Source organism: Lagopus muta, chromosome 14, assembly GCF_023343835.1.
Source record: "Lagopus muta isolate bLagMut1 chromosome 14, bLagMut1 primary, whole genome shotgun sequence".
NCBI lineage: Eukaryota > Metazoa > Chordata > Aves > Galliformes > Phasianidae > Lagopus > Lagopus muta.
The window spans coordinates 3,844,598-3,866,190 of record NC_064446.1 but is presented as its reverse complement, the minus strand read 5'-3'; the positions used below and the strand labels follow the sequence as shown (position 1 = coordinate 3,866,190).

General features: G+C 37.0%; 1 protein-coding gene across 2 annotated transcripts in view; it reads left to right on the top strand.

Moving 5' to 3' along the window:
- DOCK2 (dedicator of cytokinesis 2) overlaps positions 1 to 21,593 on the top strand; it is a 153,994-nt gene that overhangs the window by 4,241 nt on the left and 128,160 nt on the right. For both annotated transcript variants that reach the window (XM_048960176.1, XM_048960175.1), the window contains exons 2-14: positions 4,530 to 4,613; positions 7,622 to 7,662; positions 8,205 to 8,260; positions 8,407 to 8,503; positions 10,736 to 10,884; positions 12,568 to 12,703; positions 14,850 to 15,004; positions 16,424 to 16,505; positions 16,973 to 17,108; positions 17,643 to 17,718; positions 18,738 to 18,814; positions 19,258 to 19,383; positions 20,241 to 20,365. In XM_048960176.1, coding sequence (XP_048816133.1) covers positions 4,530 to 4,613; positions 7,622 to 7,662; positions 8,205 to 8,260; positions 8,407 to 8,503; positions 10,736 to 10,884; positions 12,568 to 12,703; positions 14,850 to 15,004; positions 16,424 to 16,505; positions 16,973 to 17,108; positions 17,643 to 17,718; positions 18,738 to 18,814; positions 19,258 to 19,383; positions 20,241 to 20,365 — 1,340 coding nt within the window. The remainder of the gene's footprint in view (positions 1 to 4,529; positions 4,614 to 7,621; positions 7,663 to 8,204; positions 8,261 to 8,406; positions 8,504 to 10,735; positions 10,885 to 12,567; positions 12,704 to 14,849; positions 15,005 to 16,423; positions 16,506 to 16,972; positions 17,109 to 17,642; positions 17,719 to 18,737; positions 18,815 to 19,257; positions 19,384 to 20,240; positions 20,366 to 21,593) is intronic.

Sequence of the window (21,593 nt, the reverse complement as noted above, 5' to 3'; positions counted from 1 at the left end):
TGCTCTGTGAAATGCAGACCCTGAACGCAGCAGACTGCTGCAGCTGCTCGGGAAGCAGCAATCTGGCTCTCCATCAAAAGCAACCTGAAACAAGATGAAAAATAAGCTGAGAAGGCAATCTTTAATCTTTCAAGAAAACGATAAAGCCTGGCTCAATACTTTTCTTCATAACGACTTCTAAAAAAAATAAGTCACCTAAAAAATCAATCTGGCTATAAAATACGTGAGGAAATGTGCATTCACACAGCTTTACTTTGCAGTAGCTCATAAGTCACTTTGGCCAAACCAATCCTTGAGGTTTGTTATGTACCTTGGACCTCTGGAATCTTTATTAGAACTTCATCCATATTTCATTTATTATAGCAGACCTGTTCTGTGGGAGTTACAGGCTGATCCCTCGCTCAGGATACTAGAACACAAAATTTACAGGTTTCTTTGCACGAGTCACACGTGTTAGGACTGTGTAATACTTTTATACAAGGTTTGTCAGTGTCCGAGCTGAGTAATTTCATACTGGCTTTTATGAGGGAAAAAAGTGGTAGCTGAACACAGGTAATAGATCAGTCAGGACAGAAGGTGATACTTTGATGTTACCTCTCGTAAAGTGGAGTTGTAATATTCCCCAAAATAAAATGGAACAGGATGGCTGAGGCTGTCCACTAAGGCTGTTGGAATATGCAGCAGAGCTCCATGAGTTAGGACACAGATATTGCAGATAATTCTACTATGGTAAAGTGAAATTAAGAACTGATTCAGTAAAACTGTACCTGAGAAATTATTTTCAAATTCTTTTTAAATGGCAGAGAGGAAAGTAGCCAAAGGAACCAACCAAGAAGGCTGTTAGTAAAAAGTGGCACTCACAAGTGAAGCAATTTAATAGAAACGTTTCTTTTAAGGAGCAGGAGTTCATGTGAAGGAAAATAAGTAGGAAGGACAGACAGGAAGGATGGGTTAATAAATGGCTTAATAAATGGTTAATAAATGGACTACTCCTTTCTTACCAATCCTGCCTTGCCTTAGCTACAGTCTAATTGTGTGAACACCAAGCGTGGCTCCTTGTCTTTGAAGCTGAGAATGCAATCTCATTTCGATAATGCTAACTGTGTCCCTGTGTCAATCAGCTGCTCCTGGAATTTATAGTTAAACAGGAATCCTACTCTGATCAAAGAACAGCTGCTTCATTTACCTTTTGGTAAGGTAATTTATTTACCTTTTTGTAAGTAAATGAAGTTTTGTACAGAGTCACGTGGTTGTTTTGGTACACGTGTGCATACATACGTCATGGTACAGCCATATGTAGATTTACAGCAGCATCTGCATGTATTGTCTATATATATCCAGTTGGAGGAATGTTCATATGTTGCTCCCTGCCATTGATGTGGAATAACATACTCAACAGCTCTGGCTTTAATATTTCATTTAGCCTTCACTTTTTTTTTTCTTTGATACTGGAGTGGACACCATTAGATATCTTTCCTTGTTCTCTGAGTGCTTGAATGTGGGAGAGTGATATCAGAATGGCTTCTTAGACTGTCTTTACACTTCTTTACTGTCTTTATATTGATAATCTGGACATGCTCCAAAGATGCCCACTTGTACTTGAACAGAGTTAAACTTGGAGAAATGTTCATGTCAGCACTCTGACCTGGTATTTTCTGGGCTTGATCCTGTGTTTTTGAATGAACATGCAGTTCTCCAAGCAGGAGAGTTATAACTGGCATGAAGGATGCCAGCCAGTGGAGAGGGGCAACATTCTTCAGAGTGATTTGAAGGGACCTCAGTTTCTGAGGGTGTATTTTTAAAAATCCCATTGTAATCATTCTTATGTAAATGTTAGGAAAATAATTTTCAAATCCATGCAGTTTTGTTTTTTAAACATTATATTACTTTTTAAAAGCAAAATAAAACAAAAAATATTCATGCACATATGAAGGTGGAGAGGAAGGAATCTTGGCTGGTGAACTCTGAAGTGATCCAAGAGAAGAGAGTCACACTTGGATGGAAACAATATTAATTGAAGTTAACAGCAGATATACTTGCATTTATGCTGTGCTTCATCCCAGCAGGCAGCTCAGCACCACACAGTCATTCATTCACTCTCCCTTCCCAGTGGTAGGGGGAAGAGAATCAGGAAAAAATACAGTGAAGTAGAACTTGTTGGTTGAGATACAACACTATTTACCAAGACAGAAAAGGAAACAACAGTAGTGATAATAATATATATGTACAAAACAAGAGGTGCACAAAACAATTGCTCACCACATGCTGACCCACTGCTGGCATGGCTTGTTTTGTGACTCTTGTTACACCACTTCAGAGTCCTGCTTTGAAATGGGGCAGTATCCTTCAGCGCTGCTCCCTCAGTTTTATTGTTTGTTTTTTCCCCACACGATGGGATGGAATAACCCTTTGGCCACGTTAGGTCACTGTCCTCATTCTGTCTGCTCTCAGCTCCTTGTGCCCCCCCCCCCTTACGTTACAGTTCAAAACCTTTAGTAGGAGTTTGTTAAACACTTCCCACCAAAAACAAGTCTGAATGCTACAGTAACATCCCATCAAGCTTCTACTTAGTCATATAGAAAAGTCTTAGCTGGTAAAGCCACTTCCTTTTGTCAGTTAGTTACTGCATTTTTCATTATATTAATTGTTATTAATGGAGTTATTAGCAGAAAGCAAAACCAATGTGCACCTTAAATACATGACCCAGTCATTTGCATCTGCATTTTGAGAGAAATGCAATTGGAAGTAGAGCAGTGCAGGTTTTGAAATATGAAGTGTATTTTAGTCAACAGTAGCTGAATCTGTGTGGATCTTTCAGGAAAACAGCAATAGCCTCTGCTCCACAGCCCTCACACACTGATGGAAACAGATGGCAAGTACTTGTAAATGTAATGTTTTATGTACTTACGAGGGTTACTTGCCATCTTAACTTATTGAATTCTCCTTCAAGATAATAAAAGATAGCTTATCTAAACACAGTCATACATCACTTTAATTTTGTGTTTAGCTGGGTCAGTTCAGCAAGATTTGGTTGAATGAATGGCTTAATCTGCAAAGCAGAGTCTATTCAACTGGTTTGCTATTTTTTTCATTGTGTTTAATAATTGAATTTCTCTATCTTTATCTATACAACCAGGAGGAGGAACTGGTGGGAAAGCCTCTCCGTGTTAACAGGAAAAAACAACATTTTTTTGTTAAATAAGGCTCCTAAATTCCTACAAATTTGTTGTAAAAGTATAATGAAGTATAAAGACTAACAAGAAACAATCAATGGAAGATAAATGGGAAATATTAGCTCTATGCTTCTGCCTTGGACACACACTTGAAAGGCTCATTTGAGAATTTAAACATGATTTTAAGTGCAATGTTAGAGCAAAATGTGTCGTTGACAAACATTTTGGCCTAGCAGAAATCAAGATGCAGCTTTAGAAGCCTCAGGGAGAAGGGTACCAAAAATATGTAGGAATATGCTGACTGGAAACTGACCTTTCTAAAGAATCTTTATTGCTCAAAATACTGCGTGTTTGGATGCCTTGGATGGATGGATGGATTGGGAAGAGAGGAAGAAAACCCTGTATGCTACCACCTTTCTGGCACCACAGAAGTGGCAGTTACTGTGCTGTTCCTACTTGTGCTGCTTAATTCTGGTTTTAGGTTTACATATTTTATGTAGTTTCCGAGTGATAATAGATCCAATAACCACTTCTAATCTGTAACACTATTGTGGAAGTCTATAAACAAGCACACAAAGAAAAAAGTACAGAAACGAATGCTTACCATAGCAGCCCACATCCTGCAGCCATAGAATATAAGTACAAGTAAAGAAGCTCATTTTTCTTGATTGCTCTCTCTAACAACGTACAGATAATCTTCTGATTAGAAGACTTCTAAAATTTGCCACTCTTCCTTTTCAGAGTGATTAAATACACAAAAATAAGGATTTTTTTTTAACTGGTTCCAAATGAAACCGTTTCACGTTAAGACGAAGCATCTTCAGAAAAATTTGGTAAATTGACTTTGCACACATCTCTCTGTGCCCATTTGCCCTGGCATCACAACTACTTTATGTAAATTGTGTGCTCAGTCCGACCTGCAGACTAACAGATCTGCATGACAGCAAACATGTACAGATATGTGTGTGTGTGTGTATGTGTGTGTGTGTCTGATCTGCATTCAAGCTTGGGGTTGACATTTGGACTTGATGATCTTAGTGATTTTTTTGCTGCTTATAATAATTCTATGATTCCATACAATAGTAGAGTATTTGCTATAATGGCTTGGTTTTCTTCCTGTGCTTTTTTTCAGCACGAGTGCATTTTCAGAAGGGACAAAGTAATGGGAATTGAGATGAAGCTCCTTGATAGAATTACAGCTCCATGTATTTCTTTATTTATTCATGTCTATTTATCTAGTATCAGAATTCAAATAAGTGCCTATTTATCAGTTTAACACAGTTATGTGTTTAATTTTTAGTTTAATACAGTTATGGCTGTATTGAAAATCAGTATTTTTGCCCTCTATATTTTCAGCAATATACAATTTCAAAGGCACAGGAGTACAACAGCTACCTCTGCAAATTGGTGATGTGGTCCATATCTTGGAGTCCTGTGAAGGTAAGCCAGTGGACTTAAAGTTATAGTTTCCTTTTAAATAATTTAATTTCCGTTTAAATGATTTAATCCTTTGTTACATACGTTTGACTATGTTACATCAGTAGCTGTCTGATTATGTTTTTGGCATGTATTGGTGACTGTTGTATTTTTAAGAAAGAACTCACTCATTTTCGGAAAGCCAAAAGCAGAAAAGTTACAGGACATGTGGTTTCCTTGAGAAGCCATTACAAACTGAGGAAGCATCAAGGTAAATGTCATTTGTGAAGTTCATGTCAGGCTGTACCTGATGGAAGCTACGTTAGATTCGAGGCAAACTTTAACAGGTTATGATTTTGCTTCTAATCTAAATATTTATTGCTAGACATTTGTTACTGATGCTGCATAATTGTTTTTATTCGGCACTGCTGTATTCCTACAATACAAGAAGGAAATCTAGTTGTTCAAAATACATTTAGGTCAGCATGATAAATCATCCAGCTTACTGAACATATTAAACAGTAGAAGTCCAAGTCGAGTATTGCATGATAAATATTCAACATGGTGACCTAAGATTACAGAGCTGGCATAGCTGACCAACTGCTATAAATATAAAATAAATGCAAGTAGCAGAAGAATAAGAGAACATCAACTCTGTAGATTTGTAAAGCTGATTTCATTGTTGATACTGGCATGCAGGTGGTAACAGTGTATTCGTCCTTATTTATACTTCATGTTCTGACTGAATTATATACTGTGTCCATCAAAGTGATTGAACTTTTCATCTACCATAAAGCAACGGTGTTGCAATTATTAAAAGTTGGTTGTCTTTTCAAAAGTCGTTGTAATACTGATGTATTTCTGTTTGTTTATGATCTGCAGTCACATAATTCATACAATCATAGAATGGCTTAGGCTTGAGAGGACCCTAAAGATCATCCAGTTCCAATCCTCTGCCTTGGGCAGAGTTGCCAGCCACCAGATCAGGCTTCCCAAGATCCCACCCAGCCTGGCCTTGAATGCTTCCAGAGATGGAGCATCCACATTTTGGTGCAACATGTTCCAGTGCCTCACCACCCTCTGAGTAAAAAATTTTTCCTCACATCTCACCTAAATCTGCCTTCTTTTAGTCTAAAGCCATTCCCGCCCTGTCACTATCAGACCATGTAAAGACCCCCCACCCTCCTGTTAATAAGCACCCTTCAAGTGCTGAAAGACCACAGTGAGGTTTCCCCAGAGCCTTCTCTTCTCCAATCTAAATAAGCCTGACTCCCTCGACCTGCCTTCGTAGTGCAGATTCTGCAGCCCTCTGATCATCCTGGTGGCCCTCTGGACCCGTTCCAACAGCTCTGCATCCTTCCTGTCATGGAGAACGCAGGGTTGGATGTGGTGCTCCAGATGGAGCCTTAAAAGGACAGAGTAGAGGTGAATCATCACCTCTCTCTCTGCTAGCCTCTTTTGATGCAGCCCAGGATGCCATTGGCTTTCCAGGCTGCAAGATCATGCTGCTGGCTCATGTCCAGCTTTTCATCCACCAGGACACCCAAATCTTTTTCTGCTGGGTTGCTCTCAATGTGTTCTTGCCTTGACTCAAGTTAAACACCTTGCAATCATCTTTGTTAAACCTCATTAGATTCTTGTGTGCCCGCTTTTCAAGTGTGTCCAGGTCTCTCTAGATGGTATCCCCCTCCTGTTTTGTCAACAATATAGTAGATGAGGTAAAACATCAAAATTATCCTTAAAAATATGAATTGCCTCAAACTTTGCAAACCTAATCATAATTATTATCTCCATCCTTCTTGCACTATAGGTTGTATCTTATTAAATGCAATAATACTGGAGGTCAGGCCACCACTGCTTTGTGCAGTTAGAGAGTTCAGTGCTGCAGAACACTGGTCATAAGTCTTGCAAGAAGACTGGCTGAGCCCTGTCTGTTCTCTGTTCCACTGCACAGACCTCTACACTTTTTGGAAACAGCAAGTTTTTTGAGAAAAGAGCATCTGAGAAAATGCATCTCTGATGTTTTTGAGCACAAGAACTGTGGGGGTTTTGGGATTTGTAAGATAAATGCACTGTCTGTGAGCATTGCTGTAAAAAAAAAAAATTGCTTAGACTAACAGTCAGTAGATGCATCTCTCAAAGCTACATGTAGCAATTCTTGCAGTCTTTAAAAAATTTAAAAGTCTACATAATTTTTTAGACTCTGTATGCTTTGGCCTCTGTTAACTGCAGAAATAACCAGCATCTCAGGTTTCTGACCTGGAACATGCTAAAGTCGTAGAGAAGTTGTCATTACAGTCTGGCAAAGGAAGTGGTAATTTTGCAGGGTCATTTTTTTTAATCTAAATGTCTGTTACAAATTTTCTGCTCTTAAAATATGTCATAGCTTGTTTATGTATTATGTTTGCCAGTGAAGAAGTGGCAACTTTCATCTCGTGCAAGAGGAAGCAGATCTTCCATCAGATGCCTTAAAAAGATGCTGCCAGCTGCAGCTGAAGAATAATAGTAGTTGTTTTTTCTGGGCACACTTTGTGCTATTTTTGTTTTGCACATGCAAAACATGCATGTAGAACTTGTGTGTAGCCACAGAAAACAGAATGAAGTAAATTGTATTACTTTGGCTTAACATCTAGAACACAATCAGCAGAGCTTAAAGGGCTTTTCAGTAAAACAAGTAATGTTTTATCAAGCTTTATCAACTTCTATAAGTGTGTAAACCTTTACATACATAAGGTAAAAATGCTTATCCTCTTTTTTTGTACAAGTATGGGGGTGTTATATTCTGCATACGAACATTTGTTCCTTCTGTGCAAGACTTGAAAGCAGATCATGCTTGCCTGTGTATAAGCCTTGCTGACTATTTCCTGCTACTCATTTGTCTTTCTGAATTTTTTGGAAATAACTTTTTTTTTTTTTTTTTAAACATCCTGTGCCAGATAGCTTTTACATGGAGGGAAAAAAATAAAGGCTTGTATGTTTCTTCAGGTACGTGCTCTATCGTACTGAGTGTACTCTTTCTCCCCTTCTTTTAGACTGGTACAAGGGATATTTAGTAAGACATAAAGGATCAGAGGTAAGATCCACTATTCACTCCTATGAGACTGTTCTTAAGGAATCAGCTGACTGATACTTCTTTTTACCAGATTCTGTTCTGATCAGTGAACTCTGCCACCTCTCTCCTCTTTCCTTTCAAGATGAATAGAACAGTGTTTATTCTGAGCAGTGTTGGTAAATATTAGAAATAAGCATTGTTTGAAACAAAGTGATGAAAAAATAATTGCTGTGCCTTCAGGTTAACAGGCTGATCAGAATATCACTTGAAATAACTTTTGAATTAATTTACTTTTTTCCTAAAGGTCTTCAAGGCTCCTTTTAGTCCCAGGCTTTGTACCACTTATGAATTTCATCTCCTGCATTGAGAAAAATTTATCAAAATCTTAGCTCAATTATTAAGCCTATATATGCTAGTTCATGTGAGGTTTGTCGTGGATAGACTGATAGTCAAACATTCCTTTAGGATGAATTAAAAGGTTTCAGCTGTAGTACAGCCAGGACACGTCAGATACCGAGAATGATAACAGAGTGCATTGTAACTTTCTTTTCCTCTGTCTACAGGGAATATTTCCTAAATCTTTTATTTGCATCAAGGAAGTTACTGTTGAAAAGAAAAGGTACTGAATTTAATTTTTATGTTAAGCATCTTGTCTGCTAAATGATGAGTTATAACACATTTTATACGCCTTAAACACAGTAACCATAATATAAACTCACGAAAAACTGGTAAATTTTTGTTGTTTTAATTTCTTCCCTTTCTTAGACATACAGAAAATGTAATACCTGCTGAAATTCCCTTGGTTCAAGAAGTTACCACTACACTCTGGGAATGGGGAAGCATCTGGAAACAGCTCTATGTGGTATGACATTTTGGTGTGATGTGTGTGGCCTGCTACAAAAGTAATGCCTGCTATTTATTTCCATGGAAACTACAATAGATACAAAGAGCACAGTAACTCTGATAGATCAAATCCTCCACTACAAAGCCCTGTTTTTCAACATAGTCACCACCATTGGCTGTGTTTTCACCAGTTCACCAGATAAACAAGAGCTGCATGACACATTTGTAAAAATCTGCTCCTGTGAAAGTGACCCACTGCCATCACTGCTGAGAAGCACCACTGTGTGGTCTCCATAAGTGTTCAGCAAGCAGTAATGAATGTCAGTGAGTGCCATTTTTTGCTTCTTACATGCCTCCATGTCAGATGCAGTTTTGTCAGACAGACCCTTTGCTGCCATCTGTCACACAGCAATAAAACGTAACGGAACATTGCAGGGAAGGTTCAGCCTCCACTGCCATCCCACCTCTGATGTCTTGGGCTGACATGATAAAATAGGAGGCATTGCTTTTGGAGCTGCCCTTGTATTTAGTCTTGTTGGTGTACACTGAGGCCTTCTTCAAAGTAGCGTCTTCTCATAGATGTAGGGCAGGATCTGGGAGGGTTGTTAAATGAGTACCTCATGACTGAATCCATCACACCACTTTCTTCAATGGCTTTATTTCAAAAAACTTTCACTTAAAACTGAAGAGTGGCATCATTTCATGCCTTTAGTTTCAACCCTTAGTGTCATCTAGCTTATAAATTCTTGTTCTCTGTGGATTGTACAAGTTTCAAGACAGGAGTACTAAATATAGCTAAGATGCATTAGAAAAAGCTTCAATATATTACTGGGGTGCTAGAATTCTACTGGAAGTGTGTAGTTGTTAACAACTAGCAATTTTCAGAAGCCTCTTCTTCACTTTCAGTGTCTTAACTGTACATTTCTTAGGGATAAATGCCTTGTAGTCATACTGATTTCAGAGAAATAGGTCAAAATAGTCACTGCATCAGCATCTGTTCCTTGCAGAAAAAAAAAGCTACTATTAGAAATGGTGCTCATTTGTCCAGTTTGTAATGCTCTGTTACGAGAAAGCTACTGTTTAGGAGGGAAGATCAGTAGAACTGTAGAAGCGATTCATGAATTTGATTTTTTTTATTTGAACCTGAAATATTCTGGCAGGTGCCAACTATCCTTTATATAGAGGCCAACTATTATAATATTTTACCTGTGCTGGCGACTGGTGGATTTGAGCTCTATAGAGAAGTGGACCCAGAGAGCCAGCATAACCTAGAACATTGTCAGCAAGTTGCGGGCAGAATGTCTATAAGACACTTAGATTTATATCTAAGTGTCTCATATATTCAAGCTTTATAGCTTGAATTTTAAGCATAGCAGGCTAATTTGCACATTTGTGAAATCATAGATATTTTGCATGTTGTAACACAACCATCTCTACTGATGCTAGCGATATTTTTAAGCTGGCTGCTAAGAATTCGTAAAGATTTGACAAGAAACACATCAAAATATGGTGAATTCTCCAGTGCCTGAGTAGTCTCTTCTAGTGGACAACCTGTTACAACAATTTGCACTGATTGATTTATTCCAGGTTCTTTACTACTGAGTTTATTTTTCCTTGTTGGGGCAAAGAAACCAATGCTACTGTGTAGTTTTTCTATGTTAATACATTCTTTTTCTGAAAGCAGTTACTTCTGTCTTCCTCTTGTTAAAGTCAGTAAATAGAATATTTCTTGTGTCAGTGCATGACACTGGAACTGCTCAAGTGACTTCTGTGTGTTATCTCAGCTTTGTCTTAAATGTCTTAATACCACTGTCAAATCTTTTTCTCAGCATGTTCTTGTCAGTGTGTTATACAAAAATGAATGACCTCTCTCTAATCATTTCTTTAGATAAGACTTCATGAATTTCAGTCCACAAAACAATATTATTACATGAAACCAAAATCATGTGTCTACGCCCATACAAAATGCTTAAATTTCACATTGTTCTTTTGCAGTCACATTGGAGATTCTGTCCTAAAAAACTTCTTGAATCAGAGGAGGAAGGAATTCAGGTTTAGTGATTTTAGACTGTCTGGAAAGATTTGTGGAGAAATGCACAGACTTAGAGATGAGGGCTTTGATTAGCAGGGTTCTTTTTCTCATCCTTGTGCCTGCAGTTGTTCAGCATAAGGCATCCTTTAATTGTCAAAGCCAATATTTCACTTCAACTTTCTACAAGCCTAAAAACTATTTTCTTCTTCTGTACTTCAGACAAATAAGAAGGAGAGGTTCCAGCAGGTACAGTCTATGATGTATGACTTAATGGAGTGGAGATCACAGCTTCTGTCCGGGACTCTGCCAAAAGATGAGCTTAAAGAACTCAAACAGAAAGTCACTTCCAAAATTGACTATGGTAACAAGTAAGTAGCCTACATTGCTTCTGAAAAGCATGATTGATTTTAAAGTGCACAGCTACAATAGAGATCATGAGAAATTTTTCCTCATTGGAGTTTCATAGGTTGTTAATATTTGACGTGGACATTGTAAATCATTCTTTGCAAACTTCTGTTATTGTTGTAGTAATAATAAATATCATGTTGAGACTTTTCATGCCAAATACCATTTTCAAAATATTGATTTATTCGTAAATTATGGAAGTATCAACTTGTCAGCTATAATCACTTGAGGTTAGATTAGAGTGGTCTTTATATTAATATCAGTGTATTCATGCCCAGAACCTCGTCTATCCCTTCATAAACACAGCCAACTTCCAGTAGTGTTATGCAACCACTTGAGCAGTGGTGTTGAAAGACCTGGTGTATAAATAGCAGAAGTCTGAAGTGTACAGTATCATTGTTAAAGGCAATTCTTTTCAAATTTACTAGGGAATTTCCATGCAGAATTTAGTTCTGGTAATAGAAGTGAAACTACCGTAGGATGAATAGTTACTAGACAAAATGCCATACTTGTTGATGAAAAGGTATTACAGGACATGTTTTTGGCAAAAATGCTGTTATGCGGGTTGATAAGGAGAGGAAAGCTTGATAAACCAGCCTTCCCTGTAGGCATTTTACATGCAGTGGGATCTGCTAATGATCTGTACTAAGCTACTGAAAATGGCTTGCTATTGTGGCACAGAAGCCCACATGCAGTTGAAAGACTTCAGCTACTTGTGGCTTAGACACAAGCGATGCCCTGAGATGTTGTGGAATTCTTATCTTGTTCACTGATCTGAATCCACAGATTTCTGGTAAGTTGTATTCTTACTGAACGTTCTATGGGAATTCACATATCTTGATATGCTGTGTAGGAACTGAATGGTCATTCCAGGACAAATGTTGATTTTGAAATGCTTCAGTCAAAGCATCTCAGCTCTCTCTAAAAGAACATCAATATTTCTTTGCTGTCAGATTATGAGACTGTAAGCTGCTTTCCTGAGAGGAATAAGGATAGAAGGGGTTTAAAATGGCTTGGAACTGGATGGTGGTAGAGTGCTAGGTGGGGACTATTTGTAAGCAGCTGCAAGTGTGGTGCTAAGAGCTGTGATACATGAAGGAAACTGTGTGGAAAGAAGAAAGGGAACGAGTGTAGAAGGTGAGTGGTCATTGTGAGAGAGGAGGTTCAACACCAAGCTGGGAGAGGTTAGGGAAAGATAATAACACAAGATGAATAGGGTTGCATGATGGTACAGATTGATTCAAACAATGCTTGCAGTGCCATAAGGGTAGATTTTTTAGAAACAGATAGGCACAATCTGTTTAGAGTTTAGAGGGAGATGTAGTAGTGAGATATACTGGATATACAAGAAGTAATACCTACTGACTGACACCTTGCTACCCTCTAAGAATGTATGGAGAGTACACTCAAATCTATTAATGCTTTGACATTATCAGTTTTAATGAATTGGTAGTAAATATTGAACAACAGCTTGAAATGTAATTGCAGATTTGAGTTAATTTTTTTCTCAATTAAATTCTATTGTATCTATTTAAGCTTACTTTACTACCTTGAAACTTGCAGAAAATCCTTGTGAATTACCTTTCTAAACTGTGTTTTTATAGAAGGAAACTTGATAAAACTACCAGATCTTTCTGTTTTCACAGGATACTTGAGCTAGATCTGATCGTTAGAGATGAAGATGGGAATATCCTGGATCCAGATAAAACCAGTGTCATCAGCCTATTTCATGCACATGAAGAGGCAACTAACAAGATCACTGAGCGAATTAAAGAGGAAATGGTAGGAATGATGGGACAAACTTAATGCTTCCTTTGCTAAAAATTAAAAAAAAAAAAACATTTTGAAGGACACAACTTACCAAAAAAAGATGGTGAAAACTTTTGCCCCTAACTTAATCTTGGATTCACATTCACATGTTATAAATATGGTGAAACCTTGAATTGAGTTAGTTATATTTGTGCATTAGATTTCATCTGTCAGCTAGACTGAAAGCCCATGTCTAAAGCTGGTTCTAAATCAATTCTCAGATGTCTAAATAGAAAAAAACTCCTAAACCCACCTGAGGTCTACTTAATAGGCACAGTGAGTAGTTAGATACTAGGAGTACACTGTGATTAACCAAACATCTTTTTAGACCATCTTCTGAAAATACAGGTTGCTAGCTCTAAGTTGCAGCTTATTGGTTTGGAGGATCTGAAGAATTTAAACTTACTAACAAAGTTTGGTCAGAATTATCTTGTGGTCAGCAATATCTAACATGTTTAAGCAAAGGGCTAAAAGGACATGTAGGTTTTATCTTTTAAAATGCAATGCAAGTGACTACACTTCCTTTTCCTCTTAAATATTGTCTGTTTAGAGACTTGAGTCTTCATTTATGAGAAAGTAAATAACTATAAAGGAAGTAAAACATTTGACAAAAGAAGTTTTACCATAATGACACTTCAACAGTGCCTGAGTTGGAAATCACCTTATCAGTTTTTCTCATCAACATTATTAAATAAATCTTGCTTTCTAGATATGAACATGTAATTAACTGATGATACATGGAAAATAAAACTTAGCTTTCTGCAATAGAATATGTTGACTTTTAGATAGAAAGAGCTTTTGGCCATCATCTGTTCAATGGCTGTTTTTGGTGGTTAAAACAAGATGTGGTTGGAACCTACGTACCTATTTTTGAGATGACAATGCTTCTCAGATATGTCCTGATCTCTGCACATGCCCCTATTTTATTTTTGTTTTTTACTTGTACTATTTTGTTTTCAGAAATCTGTATTTGCCTTCCTGAAGTTCTAGCAGCTGCAGATAGCTGGTCTTCTGCTGTATGCTGCCATGTTCAAAAGTCATCTTGTGCAGATTTGTTTGCCTCTGTAGTGAAAGCTTGATATTTTCTCATCTGCTTTTAAAAAGTGGCGGTAATGTTTCATCTATTATACCATAGTCTTGTGGCTAAAGAATTGGCATTGGGTATTGAAGTCAAGTTACTCTTTTTTTCCTAAAGGGGTTTATGTTCTTACACCCCTAGAAAAAAATTCTGAAATCCTCTGGGGCATGATTAATGGGCATGGTTTACTAAAATTTTAGTAAAGGACTTCAGAACTGCTCCATTGAAAGCAACCTGATTTCTTGTTAGCTAAGGTTTTGAACATACTGATACGCAGGAGAGGAATTTAACCTGGCAATTATTTCCTCTGTGAAATTAAGAATAAAATCTTCAAGATGGAGATTTCTGGATGTGAAGGGAAAAGGAAAGAGAAACAGCATAACTGTTGTGTTCCTTGGAAACATTCATAAAAGAAGTTGAGACTTGTTCCATTTCAAGTAGGTGCCCTTTTGGGAAGGGTAGACTTAGAATCTGATACAGGAGTTTCTCACTTAGTCCACTAAGTCCCACAAAAGGTGGTTTTAAGGAAACTCTGTCGTCAGACTTTTCATTGTTTGCACACTGAGATAGCTCCCTAGGCTGATCAGTGTTTTGAAGAACTTAGTCTGAACTTTTGATTTTCTTACATACATTGAAGGCTCTGGGGAAGAATGGGATGCAAGGAATCTTCCATATCTATGTTACTTCTATGCATTCTAATTAACCTGCTAGCTTTCTTGATTCATCGTACAAAAGGACTTTGGTGGTAAAATATTGTGAAGTGTCAGAAACTAATTTGCTGGTCATTCTTGTGTTGTTAAGAAAAGTCTCTCTGAGGAGTATACAGGATAGTGTTTTTTTTTGTTTTGTTTTGTTTTTTGGCACATGATGAGCATTTTTAATTCACATGCCACTGTCTGGTGGATCTTCAAGTGAGCAGAATGTGTGATTTTTGAGGACCAACTGCTGTATGCAATTGTATATCTGTAAATCGTAATTGCTTTTAGTATCTTATCACTTCAACTTGTGGATCTAGCTAATGATTTTTCTTCTTTTGTGTAGTCAAAGGATCAACCAGATTATGCATCATACTCCCGGATGTCTTCATCCCCCACTCATAGCCTGTATGTCTTTGTGCGGAATTTTGTTTGCCGAATTGGAGAGGATGCAGAGCTCTTTATGGCACTTTATGATCCACAGAAATTAACAATAATAAGGTAAGTTTTGTTTGTTTTTTTTTTTTAATGTAAGAAAAAATAATAGCGATAGAAGTTGTCCACCAAGAAGCACAGTAGTTGCCAGCATGTTAATAAAGAAAAGGATATATAAATGAAAGGAAGAAAATCAGGGGGAAAAAAGGGAAAGTGCGGACAGATTTAGCTGCTGGTTGCTCAAAGACTCTGGGTTAAGGGATCCCAGATATTTTGAAAGCCAATTTCTGGAATAAGCATGTCAGAGTTCTGGACAATTGTCAGATCACTTCTAAATTAGAAATAGTACTTATTATTACAGTACTGTTGGTGGGATTTTTATTACAAGTAAAGACATATTTTTTTTCCTCTAAAGCTTTTACAGATTTTAGGAGAAAAACTTCACATGGTAGTTATAGCAACTGAGCCATCACATATTGAGGTTTATAAGACTGCCAATCCAGCCAAAAGCAGTCATATTAGGGAGAGTCTGAGGCAGTTGTTAAATTGGTTTTAAAAGGAGAAGTGAAAGAGGGAAATATGCAAAGTCCAGAGATGACTGTCCTTGTTGGTAACTGAAAGGTAACCTTGAGATTGTCTTGAGAAATTGATGGGGATCCTTCTTTTGTGGAAACATGCCTTTCTAAATATAGTATGATTGCTTCCATAATAATTCATGTGAAAGTGCACTGGTGTGCCAGAATACAAAACTGGATTGTCTTTCCTATGATATAGCTCCATAAAGTAGAATGAATTAGACTGAAGGAATCTCTGGAGGCACCTAGTGCAACTTACCTATCAAAGCAGGGCTGTCTTAGATCAGATTGTTCAAGGCCTTGTCCAGTCATGGCATTTTTACCAAAGATGGAGATTCAACAGCCTCTGTGTACTTTGGAAGTACTGTAACCTTCCTTGGCTCTATGAGGAGGAAGTAGTCATAGATTGAAACCATCTTCTGGCAACTGTCAGTTCCAGGTCTGAGTCTGGAATCTTGATTTTTTTTGCCAGACAATCTGTACAGATGACAATAATGAAAACAGCATTTGTCTATACCAATAGGTGACTGGAAGGATGACTCAGGATGTCACTGGATTGATCACTTAAGTTTCTTGGGGGGAGTGTTGGGTTGTATGTGAAATAAAGTGCTGAAAATTGAGGTGAGAGATAAAAACGTGAAGGACACATACAGTAAAAGGAAGTGTAAGATTTGCTGATGATCTCTATGCAACAGCTCATGGTGTCTGTTTCCTCAAAAAGGGTGCCATTTTGTCTAACATTCAAGTTATTTTCAAAGTTTACTGGTGGTGTTTCATACACTACTACTGTGTTTTAGTCTGGTTTTAGCTTCAAACAATCACCACATGCTATTGTCTGTTACATGACTTTTTAACTTACTTTGAAGAATTTTAAAATCACATGATAATAAGAAACTTTTCTTCAAAACAGCGAGAACTACTTGGTGAGATGGGGGAGTAAAGGCTTTCCAAAGGAAATTGATATGCTCAACAATCTGAAAGTAGTGTTTACAGTAAGTGCTTTTCAGATATCCTTATATGTTATTTTCAAATCAGATTGTCTCTTTTCTGTGGTTGCTATCAGAAGATTGAGCAAGATGATGAAGGAAACAGAAGTTAGAATGAGAGCAAACAGAGCAAAATGACCAGTCATTGAGTACTTTATGACAGCGACTTTGTCCTTTCTTGAAATCAGTCTGTACCTTTTCTCTAATGTCTGCAGCATTAATTTACTGATGTGTTTGATATTTTATCTGCTGTAGCTACTGTTTGCTTCTTTATTTATCTTAGCTTACATTTGCTTTAAATTTTAATGTGTCAGAATTTTTCATCCTTTCTGTGAACTCAAGTTGTTGTGCGGTTATTTTTTTTCCCACTGGTTATTTAGACTCACAATTACTGAAGGTCCTTCTTAAATTTTAAAAGATAATTCTTCCCCAAATAATACTTTCTCTATTTTTTTTTTTTTTTTAAATCTTAGGATCTTGGAAATAAAGACCTTAGCAGAGATAAAGTTTATTTGGTTTGTCAAATAGTCCGAGTTGGAAGGATGGATCTTAAAGATAGTAACTCAAAGAAATACACACAAGGACTAAGGAGGCCTTTTGGAGTGGCAGGTGAATGAAGTCTCATGTGCTCTACCTGAAGCAGGAGTTAATTGATAATTGCTAACCTTGGGCAGTAGAATCTACCACAGCATGCCAGAATCTAGAATAGCCATATCAAATATCTTCTATCCTTAACGGTTAAAGTCTGAAAAGGCTGAACCTACATTAGCATTTTAGTTTGTGTCAGAATTGTGCTTTTGAATTTAATTTCCTAAGTAGTAGAGCACTAGTAAGAGTGGATGAAATAAAACCACTGATTATGTGCCAACAGCACCACTAAGGTGAATGTGCACACACATAGTTCTATTCTGATCCTGTCAACAAAAGTAATTCTGTCCTCACATAGTCTCATGTTTGTAAAGTGCACATTGCACTAGAAGCTCGGTTCCACAATTTTACCCCTACTGATTTACACTGCTTGCTGATGAAAATCTATATCTACCCTGAGGAACAAGAATGTATATAATATACTGTATTAATGGGCAGGAGGAGATATTCAGCAATGCCATTATATGTTCTGATAATTTTCTTTTATTTTTCTAGTCATGGATATTACAGATATCATAAAAGGAAAAGCGGAAAGTGATGAAGAAAAGCAACATTTCATACCTTTTCATCCGTAAGATAGTCATAAGTATCCTATTGCTGTACACAAAAACTTCAACACATCTTTCACTGCAAAATGACCTGTGAAATGCCTCAAGAGAAAATAATTTTTCCCTTTAATGTGTTTATGCTGTGGTAATGTTAATTATTTAAGTATCACTTTAAAAGGCATTTAAGACTTGATGTAGCACATAGCAAGTTAAATAAACCTAGATTGCTACAACTGCTCTTTGTGAGTCAGCTGCTCTCATGTCCTGTTTAACAAAAACAACAACAACAAAAGCTAAATTGTTACATATCCAGTGCAGTAATCCTTGCGAGTTTGAATAATTAGTAATTTATGTGCTTGATTCTGTTTTAAATTTGTGAAAAATCATAGTAAGAGTTGTGAAGTAAAGCAGTGGGATGGTCATACGTTAGCTATCTTGAAAGTAATATTTGGGGATTATAGGCAGACATCAGCTGCCTAAAAATGTGATACTCATAAATTAAATGGATGGATGTCAGTATTCACTGGAAATGTATTTGCACATTCTGCATAGCACTACTGTTATGTGCTATGGTGAATAAATTTAATTCTGAAAATAAATCAGCTTCTCAAACTTCCAGCCTATTTCACTTGTTTATAATTTGATCCAAGTTGTTTGCTATGTGAGCATTTGCTCGTAATTTCAGTAGTCACTTAAGTCAATTTGAAGTTTATTTGTCAGGTTGTTCATTATGGAAATTGGGCTGGACTGGCATGTTGCTGTGTGCGTTCAGGTTGTGCTGTGCTACAAAAGGACAGGCATTCATACTGTGGTCAGCTTGCCACACAGACCACAGCCCCTCAGTTGTTCATTTCATCTTTTTTTCACTTTAGTCGACTTCTATGTTTAGAATGAATGGTCTCTGTAACTTGGTCTGAGATGATGAAATTACAGAATGTGTCATAATAATGTCAGATACAGCAAAGAGAACTGAGACTGTTCTTCATCTGTGTTCTGACATTTATTGCTTAATTCCTAGTAGTCACTGTTTTTATTCCTGCAGGGTAGTGGCAGAGAGTGACTTTCTTCACAGTCTCCTAAGCAAAATCACAGCATCAAAAGGAGATAGTGGTGGTCAAGGTGAAGTACAATTTTTTTTAAAAATCAAGAAACAAGTGATTTTAGTGGCACTTCATTTTATACAGTTTAGATTTTAGAGAAAGGCTTTCATGTTCTATGATTCTGTGCTATCACTGTATGGTTATGGATGCACATGGACACGGGTGAACTTTCAAGCTGGCAGGGAAGAATTGTGACGTTGAGATTGTAGGAGATTAATCTATTAAATTACTAGATAGTGTTTTGGATTAAAAGCATTTGTTTCCAGTGAAGGAAAGTGGGAGAAGTGAATTCTTACTATTTTGGTCAATAGAAGAGAGCATAATCTGAATATAGGTGGGTTTTTAGTTCAGTTTTGTTTTTCCTTTCCTTCAGTATAAATGCAGTCTTTTACTTTTTTTATTGTTTTATATATATATATATATATATATATATATTTTTTTTTTCCCTCCCCCTCCTAATAGGTCTCTGGGTAACTGTGAAAATGCTTGTTGGAGATGTGACGCAAACAAGGAAGGACTATCCACATCTTGTAGACAGAACAACAGTTGTTGCTAGAAAGCTAGGATTTCCTGAAATAATCATGCCAGGTAGGAGGTTCTTTGTTCTATAATGGGAGTTTACTTATTTTTTTTGTCATTACGTTAATGAACATCAACTACTTGATTACTGATATCTGTAATAGGTAACTCAGTCTCTAGAATTCACTCTACATGTTGAATTTGTCTCAAAACTAGAGGTTTATGTAAAACACTGAAATCTTTGGAAAGTGTTACAGAGTACTTAAACAGAAAAAAAAAGACAGTAAAGGATAATCTGAGTTTCTTCACCATAGATTTTTTGTTTGCTAAATCTTAAATTAACTTCAGTTTTATTGCAACTTCTCACTGTGTTTTATTCATAATAATGGAAAAAATGAGATACCATACTCTTGATTGTCGATTTGTGACTATATAGTTGCCAATTAAATTCACTATTTACCGTGCTTTGTCAAAAAACTAACAAAAAAACAACACCAAACCAATTCAACCCCCTAAAAAGACAAACCTCCACACCTTCAGTTCAAATGTAGATACTTTTAAATCTTGTTAACAGGAGAACGTTAAATCTCTTCACATAAGACAATTAAAATATGAAGTTCCTTCTAGAATGACAGCTGTGTACTTGGCCAGAATTCAGTAATGGCATCCTGCTGTCATCTCACCAGCAGGTGTCAGTGCAGGACGAGAGTAAATTGAAGCCACTTACAGGAATGCTGTTTTTAGTCCGTCACACAGCTCATCGTACGATCTTAGCTAAGAGTGAAAGGGCTGAAAATTTAAGTTTGGATGGAAAATAAGACGTTTTCTATGGCAGCATGTTTCACTGTTGAAAAATTATTGTGAAGGTCATTTGACTTTATGTTCTCACAGCATTCTCATTCATAACTTTTCTGTTTCTTTTTTAGGAGACATAAGAAATGACATTTACATTACACTGCTGTATGGAGATTTTGATAAATACAATAAAACAACTCAGAGAAGTGTGGAAGTAATAATGTGTGTTTGTGATGAAGAAGGGAAAACCATACCAGTAAGTTGCTTTGTGTTTATTCCCTGTATGATGGACATATAAACATGAAGTGCTTTAGAGAAGTAAGCCTTAAAAAGAAATAAGTCTTACAAATTCTAAAGAAATACCATTATACAAAAACTTTATTCCCAACTTGGCATCTTTCAATAGATGAATTTTATGATGTTGACTGTAACAGATCTATTCAAATCCTATAAATGTCTTGCATAATACTGTAAAACTGCTGGAGAGAAGAAGTAAATATGAATGACCTATTTTAGCTATGACTAATGAGCAAACAGATTAAAAGCTGTTTCTGACAATTACTACATCATAACTCCCAGGGTTGTTTTCTTTTTTTGTTATTTGTTTTTCTGTGTGTGGGAATTCGTGGAGGGAATATATTTGTGCATTTAAATGTGTGAAGTACCTTTTTTTTTTTTTTTTTCCACAAAACTCTGGATTTGTGCCAGGAAAACTGTTCCTTCAGTGAAGTGCATGGCAAATAAAAAAAGAAGTGAGAACAGAGCAGTGTGGACAGGTCACATGCACAGCATGAATGTTTATGGTGTCTTTTTGTTAGTCTATTTCTGTTCTTATGAATTTTTGTCTTTTCCTAAAGACAGTTTAAAACCAGTTCAGTATTCAGGGGAATTTTCCACCTTATGAGCTTCATATTGTTCTTTAAATCATGAGGGTGAAATCATGCTGACACTTTCTGAGATAAAATAAAGCTAGAAAAGCTCATTGTACTTCATGAGTTGCTGCAATGTCAATGTGTTCATGAATTACAGCTAAACATTTGACCCAAAAAGTAGCTTCAAAGCTTGAATAAAGAAAATCCTAAACACATGTACTACCTAGGATCCACACAAGAACTAGTAACCCTGATCACATATCTCTGAGAACACCTAACCATCAGCCCTACAGAGAAAGGCTTGGGGGTCCTGGACGTGAGCCAGCAGTGTGATCTTGCAGCCCAGAAGGCCGATGGTATCCTGGGCTGCATCAAAAGAGGCAAGCAGAGAGAGGGTGATTGTCCACATCTACTCTGCCCTTTTAAGACTCCGTCTGGAGTAACATACCCAAGCCTGGACTCCCCAGCACAGGCAGCATGTGGAGCTGTTGGAGTGGGTCCAAAGGAGGGCTGCAGAACCTCCACTACGAAGAAAGGTTGAGGGAGTCAGGCTTTAAATAAGGTCAGGCTTGGAGAAGGCTCCAGGGAAACCTCATTGTGGTCTTTCAGCAC